General features: G+C 36.2%; 2 protein-coding genes and 1 long non-coding RNA gene across 3 annotated transcripts; 2 read left to right on the forward strand and 1 right to left on the reverse strand.

The window, feature by feature from the left end:
- Window positions 1–43: 43 nt before the first annotated feature.
- LOC116018928 (LOB domain-containing protein 33-like) lies at window positions 44–1,109 on the reverse strand. Its single transcript, XM_031258976.1, has 2 exons — window positions 669–1,109; window positions 44–552 (listed from the first exon to the last, which is right to left on the reverse strand). The coding sequence occupies exons 1-2, from the start codon at window positions 945–947 to the stop codon at window positions 202–204; spliced, it is 630 nt and encodes a 209-aa protein (XP_031114836.1). The 5' UTR covers window positions 948–1,109; the 3' UTR covers window positions 44–201.
- On the forward strand, window positions 854–2,559 carry LOC116018929. The gene is made up of 3 exons (XR_004098632.1): window positions 854–970; window positions 1,128–1,258; window positions 2,323–2,559. It is a non-coding gene; the product is annotated as an uncharacterized LOC116018929 (long non-coding RNA).
- Window positions 2,560–8,321: 5,762 nt separating this feature from the next.
- LOC116019662 (protein RKD1-like) lies at window positions 8,322–9,246 on the forward strand. The gene is made up of 3 exons (XM_031259949.1): window positions 8,322–8,472; window positions 8,543–8,865; window positions 8,929–9,246. The coding sequence occupies exons 1-3, from the start codon at window positions 8,322–8,324 to the stop codon at window positions 9,244–9,246; spliced, it is 792 nt and encodes a 263-aa protein (XP_031115809.1).
- Window positions 9,247–10,409: the final 1,163 nt, after the last annotated feature.

Below are 10,409 nucleotides of genomic sequence, written 5' to 3' on the forward strand. Positions count from 1 at the left end.
CTCTAGTGAAGTTCAGAGCTGCAAATGTGATTTTGCTGAATGGAAAACTCCTGTGCTGTTATTTGTGACATTCTTTGAGAGTTTTAGTTACATATAAACAGCGGCTCGTGAAAAACTCAATTTTCTGCATGGTTGATGATAACTTGGCAGGGTTAGGATACACACCGAGGAAAAGAACATGGTTTCTACCTGTGACTTTCCTTAGTGATAAATGCTGCCACTGTTCATAAGTAGATGTTGCAGATAAATGTTCTGCTCCATTCCATCGAGGAGATCATAGATGTCTGTATCGTAGGATGGGAGGATAATTTCGTCCTCCCATCTGGTCATTGTTGGGGGGTGCTGCATAGTTGTTTGTCTATCGAAGGGCTTCACAGACATATCTTCCAGGTATGACTGTTCACTGTTTTGATTCATATAATTGTTAATGCTCGTGTTCTTGTACTTGGAAGAGAACTGTATCTCATCTATCGTGTTTTGTTCGGGGACCTCACAGGCAGGACGAGGCATCTGCTTCTCAAAATTCTCGATCTCTTGCTTGAGGTTCTCCACCTGCAAGGTAAGTAGCTAAAGTATATATAAATGCGTCTTTTGAATTTGATTTAAAAAGGAAAAACGGAATTTTGTTTTTTTTTTTTCAAGAAGAATCATGGTTAGGGAATTGAAACCTGCTGTTGCAGCGTAAGGATCTGAGCAACGCAGCCATATTTGGGATTCTGCATCCGAGCTATGGCCTCGTACGATATTGCTATGGCAGCTTCACCTCGGCAGTCCACCGGGAGGTGTAGCAACATCTTCGAGACGTTGCTGGCACCGAACACCTTGTGAACAGCCGCAAAGTTGCTAGCCGCCTGGTCATAACAGAAGTAAGGCGCAAACACGCACCCACTGGAGCACCTTCTTCTCAAGAACTTGCACGCCCCGCACGACGAGCCAGGTCCTGTCATTTTCTCAAACCCTTTCAGCTAAAGTACGTTTTTGCACTTTTGCCTCTCTTGGTTTTTCATATAATGAATATCAAACTCAAGATCCAAGCTTTATAATCATCTGGAAAAAGGGTCATATGTTGTTATATAGTGAGGCTGAATGGGACCGAGATGCTTTAATTAAAACACAAATTCTTTTAGGTGTCTCCTTTATGGCCAACAGTTTCATTCACAAATTGGGCAATGCAGTGCCTTAAAAGAGCCTTTCTTTGGGATGATCAGAATGGAATGGAAGACCTAATCATCATCTTGGCGCATGCTGGGCTCTAAAGGTAATCAGATATAATTTGCCTATTAGTACTTAATTTAATTCTTATTATTTGTTATAGTGCACTGCCCCTCCTTCCCCTCATGTGGCAATTATGACAAACATCATCATCTCAGTTCCAAAGACACAACCTCCTTGGGACTATTTTAGTGAATATAATTTAAGGCGAGATCTAGATGGGTTAGATTTAAACTATCTTTACATGTCGATATACTTTTTCTTTTTCAAGGCTAGAAATCATGCGGCTGACCTAACATTCTTGTAAGCTCTTGGAACTTTTTCTGATTTAAAACACTCGATGAAGTTGAACGAGTCACATCCCGTGTAAGGGTAACATTTGAGCTAAGGGTTCTTGTTAATTTGGTCACTCGACGCACAAGAGGACTAGGGTTCTAGACACCCCGTGGAGGGATTCATGGGGTCTGGTTGAGGATGAAAGTTGAGAAGCAGACCACCCTAGAATTAGTCACCGTGAGGTTAGTTTAAGTGGTCGACTACCTGACTTAAAGGCAGCATTTTATTAGCAGGGTGGTGGTTTGACTCCCACAAACATTTTGGAGCTAGGCTTCCTAGGTTAGAGTTTGGACCCTTGGGCTCTTCAAGTTGGCGGAAGTGTGGAGATGAATTCCTTGTGAGCAGAGTCAACGATAGGGAAGTGTGGAGATAAATCTCTTGTGCACAGAGTCAATGACAGGAACTGATTAGGAGGCTTCTTGGGTTGCTCACGATTTACCTCATCCAATGACTCTTGGGCAGAGGTTCTAGGAGCTTATGATTAGTCCAGCTTTAGCTGTGAAACTTAATATATTACTCGTAAAAAAAAAAAAAGCTCTTATGGGACGGTGTCATGTAAAAGATAAGAAATTGCCCGAGTTGCCCTAAAATACATGTGCTAAGAAGCAGATGGTGTGTTATTTTTAAATATGTAATGGTAAATAGTTTTTAGGTCAACATCAAAGCCACTTCTTTTTGGTTTTTTTCACTCAATTCTACTTTGTAGGCTGCATGAGTGAGAGAACATGTTAATTCTCAATTATTATACATAGTTTAATCCTTAAAACATTTCAGGTATCAAGTACGGCTGTTGGCCACTAAATAATGGTTGGCGGCTGTTACTATGTCCCCTTCTCATCTGCAAACAGGTTCATGAACACATCCTTTGATATGAGTGAAAGAAAGAGAAAGAGGCTGCAAGTGCTTCTTCTACTGTATGAAATAGGAAAAAGTTGGGGGACAAAATGCCATTTTAACCAACTTTTACCTCATTTTTCTCTCATCTAATGCGATTAACATAGAAACACATTTTAAGGATCATTAGACTTCTCGATCATTAAATGATTTAAAATTGCATTTAGAGCATTGGTCTAATGGATGAGAAGTCTAAGACTTGTTTTCAGCGGTAGAGTGGGGGTTTGATTCTTGTTACAAACATTGGGGTTTGTGTTTGAGTTGGGCTCTTTGTGTGAATAAGCGAACATTGATATGGACTCGGATGCCGTTGTCAAAATCATGTAGGGCAGAGATACCCCTGATGACAGGGCAATTGGATTGATCCGCGATTGTAAACATCTGGCAAAGTGTTTAATTTTATCCGGTTCTCCCATGTGTTGAGAGAAGGAAACAAATGCGCTAACTACTTGACAAACTTGGGCCAAATCATGGAGTGGGGTATAACTATTGTGACTGAGCTTCCAGAGAATCTTCTGACACTCCTCGGCAGATGCTAGCGAGGCTTCCTCGAGAAGAATTAGATAACGTTCATTGTGCTAGGCACGGTCATTTTCACAAAATAAAAAAATAATAAAAAATCACCCAGTGATTTAACTATTGCAAGAAAATCATCTTGAAATGCTCAAAGATGGGCTTACTTAGAGAAATGTAAATGGGTTTTAGAGCTATATGGCAAGGCCCAAAAGTTAAACCTGCCAGGAGACCAGACAATACATTCCACCTAGGTCCAAGGTGGTCTTGTTTTGGGCTGTATTTCTCATACAACCATGTTGTTCAACTCAAAATTCAATCTTGTTCTAGTGTTGGTTTAACAAATATGTTGGTCTTGAACAAGGCTTTGTTTGAATGCTTTATATTTTACAACAATAAATTTTGCTATAATAAGATTATAATGATGAGGTTTAAAACTTCATCTCTTCAATTTGTTACTGCATTACTAGTATACTTATAACTTGTCCGTGCCAGTCGAATTGTCTATGATTGTTCATTCAAGACCTGAAATTAAACTATAATATTTTTGGACTGAACTAGGGCATCTGAATTGGATCATGATAATTTATATGGGTTGGTTCAAGTCCATTATCCTATTGAAACTTGTCAAGCTTAAACACCTTTTAAAAACATCTTATACCAACCAAAATGAGTTGGAACAAACAAATACCACAAAAGTAAAACTCAACCTGAAATGACAAATTTGCAACCCCAACCAAATATGGGTACCTAATAAATGATTGTTTTAATGGTTTGGTTTGAGTTGCTTTAACGTCTAAGCTTTAGGCATTAATTGGCTGCCACAAAGTCAGGAAGACAAGTCAGTGTTGAGCATCACTTCTTCAAGATTTTCCCACTGGAATGAATGTTCATATATATTATTGTACCAAGTCAACAAGACCATACAACCACCCAAAATACACTGTTTGAATTGGTTTCTAGCATTCATTCTACCCCCAATTATAATGCATTAATGCCCATCAATATATGAAAAGAAGAGTGTGAAATCAGTCCCCAAAATCCAATAAATAGTGGAATTGAGTTTTGACTCTTAATCGTAAAAGAAATTCTATCAAACATTTTTTTTTCTTCGCGACAAGGGAAATTGTAGCCACTAGTCCCACTACTATAGGGTATATACACTAGATAGACTTTGCTGCCTGTAATAGCTTGTAAACCACACAAAAGAGGTAAATCACACTAACGAGCTTGGCTGAAAATAGAAAGAAGTGCAACAAACAAGTTTCAACCTCTATACAATTGAGCCTAGATGTTAACGGCAAATTATACCGTGCACCACGGTGCACACAGCAATGTGCACCACGTACGTAAACGACGTCGTTTTGAGCATTGTAAATTAATTGTCTTTTTTTTTTTGGAAATCACGTTTCCCGTTTCGGTCGGTTTGTGCATTTATGTTAATATTCTGTGTATTCTAGGTAATCGCTCTGTGTATTCCAGGCAATCATTCTATGTATTCTAGGCAACCGTTCGGTGTATTCATGTTAGTAACACATGTTGTGATGTGTTTGTGCATTCGAATGTTTAGGAGGATGAGTTCTGTGTATTTTGTGTCAATATTCTGTGTATTCATGTTATTAACACATGTTGTGATGTGTTTGTGCATTCGAATGTTAGGAGGATGAGTTCTGTGTATTCAGGGCTAACATTCTGTGTATTTTAGGCAAACGTTCTGTGTATTCTAGATAATGATTATGTGTATTATAGATAATGAATTCTCTGGACTCATTCGCGTCCACGTCCACTAACATCGAAACGACGTCATTTTGGATCAGGGTGCACATTGCTATGTGCACCGTGGTGCACGATATAACGATTGGATGTTAACTGTTCAAGAGGTTACTGCTAATGTGACAAACACATGGACTTCTTATACTTGCATGAATTTTAAGTGTATAACTTATTTTTTAATTTTATTTTTAATTTTTAAAATATAATTTAGCTATTGACAATTTTTGTAAGTCGTAACCACCATTGATACAATCATATTGTCTTTTATTTTTTATTTTTATTTTTAAAAAGATGTCAAATCTTCTAATCTTTGGTGCTCTAATCTTTGTGATAACCATGACTATTAAAAAAAATGAGTTTAGTGTGAAAGCTTAGTCAACACTATTTTCTTATATGTTAGTGCAATCTGGCCATCTTTGAAAAATGTACACATTGAGGTTTAACCAATATCAAATTAATAGTAACTTTTTGGATAGGTAGCATATATAATCAATTGCAGTTTTCTCCAATTAGGGGTGTGTCACACTTGCGCTTCACTTAGGAGGCTTATATAAGACTTTTCCTATAATGTTTGGTGAGTCAAAACAAATAAATCATGTCAAGTTAATTATAAATTAAATTCTAGTAAATATAATAAAAATAGATTTAAATATATTACATTACTTAGAGTGGTTAATATATTAGAGTGGTGAGAATAAATCTTTAGGTGTGGACGTAGGACAAATTATGGCTGCTGATTATGTTAGATCTAATAGTTATTATTTATTTTGATATATTTATTATTAGCAATTTTTTTAAGAGTGGGGTAGTTTTTTAAAGTTAAGAGTGGTGGTTATATATATATGGGTTGCATTGGTGTTTAATCTGGGCCGTGTAAATTATTAATTTGATGGTGTGGATTTGACCCCACGTCCCCACCTAATCGTGCAAATTATATATATACATATATATAGAGGTATGATTTTGGTGTGGTAGTCTCCCTAGGTAAGGACATGGGGACAAATATGAACCATTGGATGAATTCATATTAACGACTGGAAATCAATAAAAAGAGAAAAAAAAAACACAGTGACATTTTAATCATTTCAATGATATGCTGGTGCGTTTAGATATGCTTGATAGTAACGCACCATCAAGCATTCTTGTGTGCGCCACATATCAACACTTAATGCACCACAATCCAACATTTGGTGGTGTAACACAGACCCGCGCTTAGTGTACCACATACCAGCACTTAGTACACTACAAAAATATACTTAGTGTAAAAATTACAAAAATGCCACTACATTTTTTTTTTGAATACTACTGACTATATTACAATGAAGTATCTGTTCAACATTTGGTGGTGTAACTACATTTTTTTTTCTTCAATTTTTATTAATTTTCAACGATTTGATTTGAGCTCATCCATCAAATGATTCAGATCTATACGTGAGGTTGCTGCATCTTATTCAGATTATATATGTGTGTGTTTTGGAATGAGTGGATAACACATCATCTGATCTCATCTTCAATTCTCCATTTCATAGTCCAAAACATTCGACATATATAATTAATTAATTTTCTACTAAGTCATCCCTATTATATATATTGATTAGAGAGGTTTTGATGTCTGATGATGATATGGTATGAGCCCACATAATTCTTAAGTTATTCACACCATTAAAAGGGGCGCGGATTGCATATATGCCACTTGAACAATAATATATATATATATGTTGTAAATAATATTAATAATAACTATGATAGTGATAATATGAAATGAAGAAACTGAAATGGAAAACACCGAAACTAGAAGAAGGAAGAAGCACTTTCATTGATGTTTCTGAGATAATCTTTTCAAAGAGTGGAGGGGGTATTTATACTATCAGGAGTGGAGTAAACAAATATATATATCTACAGTAATTGCACATAATTGTCCTAGTCTGGATGGATTTGTCAAACGCCTAAAAGCTTAGCTGCCAGCCTAAAGTCACGGGTTCAATTCCCCTAACCCATAGCTTTTGACTCTATCCTGAACTAGCTTTCCAGACAACATTTAGTTATTAAATGTTCTGCAATCTGTCACCAACAGCCGTGATAGCTAAGTGGATTAGATTTTAGTTTTTAAGTGAATGGTCCAAGGTTCGAACCACAACTTGGACATCCACTATTTTCCTTTTGTTTCATAACACTCCCCCTTGGATGTCCAAAAGATGAACACTATATTGCCTCGTTAAAAATCTTACCAAAGAAAAACCCATTGGGGAAAAATTTTGGATAAGGGAAAAAGAGTACAATATGTGCTCCCCCTGATCAAGACATCATTGAAGATCAAGTTCGTGTGCTCCTCCTTGTTTCTAAAGATTTTTGAGATGATGCCATATTGATTAACAGCATTTTCATTGGCCATCATCTTATCATACACATGCCTCATTAAAAACCTCGCTAGAAAAACCCTGTGGGAAAAACCTAGCCGAGGGAAAAAGAGTACATGGTACGTCTAATTATGTATTGCATTGGTTGCCTCATTAAAAACCTTACGCTAAGAAAACCCAGTGGGAAAAAACTTAGCTAAGGAAAAAGAGTACAACCATAAATCATTCATGACCTTCAGGGTCTAATCTTCGGGATAACCAGTCATAAACTTTCAGTGTATAATCTTCAGGATTACTAGACTATACTCATGCCTCGTTAAAAACCTCATTAGAAAAACCCAGTGGGAAAAACCTAATGAGGAAAAGAGTACATGATATATGTTAAATTATGTGTTGCACCGGTTGCCTCATTAAAAACCTTACGCTAAGAAAACCCAATGGGAAAAACTTAGTTAAGGGAAAAAGAGTGCAACCATAACCCCAATATAAACTTCAGGGCATAATATTCATGATTCAAGTAAATGATACTCCCCCTGAAGGTAACATTCTTCAAATCCCTTATATGAAATATATCTCCAAAATATAGAAAGGGATTTTGTGAACAAATATGTTCAACTATTAATGGGGTAAATAATCTCGTGACTCTTCTAGAGCTCACGTGGGTATAATACTGATATCATAATATACTCATTTATCATAGATGCAACACTATCTTCATTGTCTCCTTATAAGACAATGCGGTAAAAACCTAGTATAACCAGTTTTGGGGACTTGGCATCGTTGGGATCAAATAANGGGGAATAATCATGATATGCAGTGTGTCAGATTTCATAAACAGTAGTATATCAAATTAGACTCCCATATAATTTGAAAATTTTCATTTAAGCATGCTACATAAAATAATCATGCAAATAGGGAGACTACTGTCTGACTTATCAATATTTAGCCCAAATCAATGTTAGCCCTGACAAATCAGTATTCCCTAAAGATGTTTGAAAACCGCAATCGTTGTAAACAGAAAAATGCGATAATTGTTATCTTTTCACAGGAATCACGAGACAACAGACTTTGAAATACTCAATCGGTTCAAACAGTATTAGCATTCTAATACCGATTGCTCATTGCTATAAATTCATTATCCGTTTTTCCCTTTTGACATTCTATCGCTCACATTCACTTCTGAGCATTCACCGTTCTAGACATATTACTCGTTTACTTCTTTTGTACTTTTTGCAAATGGCAAATACTACTAATTCCTCATCTCAGGATAATTCTTCCTTTTGGGATGAGATTCACCTATCACCGTTAAGGGATAGTGCACAGAGTACAGATCATACTTCTGTGGGAGATTTTGAGAATGCTCCACCAGAATTGAACGAGATAGTTGGTAAGGGTTCAACCATTTTCTAGAATTCTTATTCTATAAGTGTGATATTAACTTATAGCTTTTAATGCAGGTACTGCAGTTACAGATGTTGTGGTTGCAGACCAAAGCAATACTGTAGTGGTAGAGGAAGATAATACCATTACAGCGGTAGATGTAGCAAATATAAATGCCAATGTATTTATTGGGAGAAAGAGGACTAGGAGAACCTTTTGTGATACTACCACACTAACTTTTGAAAAGTTTTCTAAATATTTCTATTTGACCGCTGATCAAGCTGCAGAAGAATTGCAGGTCGGGCGAGCAACTTTCAAGAAAAAATGTAGGGAAGTAGGGATTGCCTACTGGCCTTATCGGAAACTTGTGAGTTTGGACAGGCTATTAGCAAATGTCCAGGTAATTTCTAATTTTCTTTCAACTTGATATATTGAAGTAGGTTTAACACAATTTGTGGTGTAGGAATTCGGTGAAATCAAAGATCAATCTGAACTGCAAAGAGTAATAAAGGGGCTAGAAGATGAGAAGAAAGCGATTCTACAGAATCCAAACATAGAATTGGCTGAGGCAACAACAAGACTCAGAGACAAATGTGACAGGAATAGTTCTAAAAAGAGAAGGTATATAGATCCGGCAGCTATTCCTTCTACTATTCCTGAGAGTTCATCACAAGCTCCTATATTTCCTGATATTCCTGAATTAGCACCGGAGGACATACAGGAAGTACTTGCTTTGTTAGATGAAGATGTTCCTCCTCCCAATAATACTACTGACAATTAAAAACATTATGACTTATTGTTCATCTTAAACTTCCTCATCAACTTGATCATTTAATATGCTTCTTTCAAGCATATATATAGCCTTTAAAATTTAGGCATCACATTAAATATCATAGTTCACATCCATTTTCAATATATGATATTTATGGATAGCATATACCTAATACGCATGCATATTAATCCCATAATTTTGATAAGCATATCAAAACATTTATAGCAAATGGGATAAATCATATGGCATATATTTATAAACCATAATGGAGCAAATTGAGACAAAAACAATTGTCACATAATATTCATATATATACATCATTATATAATATATGAAATGGTGATCTAAAAAGTGTGACAATATTCAATTATACTCTCAAAATTTAATCATCAAACAAATATATGGACTATATTCTTGTCTAAAACATGCCATAATAATAATTCTAGGAAATATGATCAATTCCTAATAATATTTCACTAGTGCAATGAATAATCATTTGCACATAATTGTCATATATATGGCATTGATAATATTATATCATATTTAAAATATGAAGGAAGCAAACCTCATCGAAGTATGGTCAAAATCTCCGATATAATTCTCCCTAATCATTTTCAGTCGTGCTCCATAATTAATGTATTTAACCAGTTGCGAATTTTGAATCTGTCAATCGGATTAGCTTCCAGGAGACACAATCAAGTTTGATGTTAACAGGATTAGTCACGGATGGCCTAATTCCAAACATCATTAATAATCAATTATAATGTGGTGTATGAGCACATGGCTGATATACGTATTATATTAATAAATAATATAATAATAATAATAATAATAATAATAAAAAAGTGAAAGATCAGCAATTTCATTATGCATACAGCATACTGTAGAGAATCTCCAGGTTCCCCACTTGCTTTATTCCTTTCATTTTAATAATAATAATAAGAATAGTAAAAGCATACCCGTGAGCCGTGATTTTCATCTCCAACTTCACCTGTTTGTCCGTAACCGAGAAGGAAGAGAGAAAGAGATATACCAGAAATGGTGATGGCGCCGGCGGCAGTGGGAGGCGACGGCGAGTGACCAAGGTAGCCGGCGACAGGTGGCTGTGCGGTGTGCAACGTGGACAGTACGGCGTCGACGGTGGTGGACGACGAGCCATGGAGAACGTTGGC

Source organism: Ipomoea triloba, chromosome 5 (genome assembly GCF_003576645.1).
Source record: "Ipomoea triloba cultivar NCNSP0323 chromosome 5, ASM357664v1".
In the NCBI taxonomy this organism is placed as follows: Eukaryota; Viridiplantae; Streptophyta; class Magnoliopsida; order Solanales; family Convolvulaceae; genus Ipomoea; species Ipomoea triloba.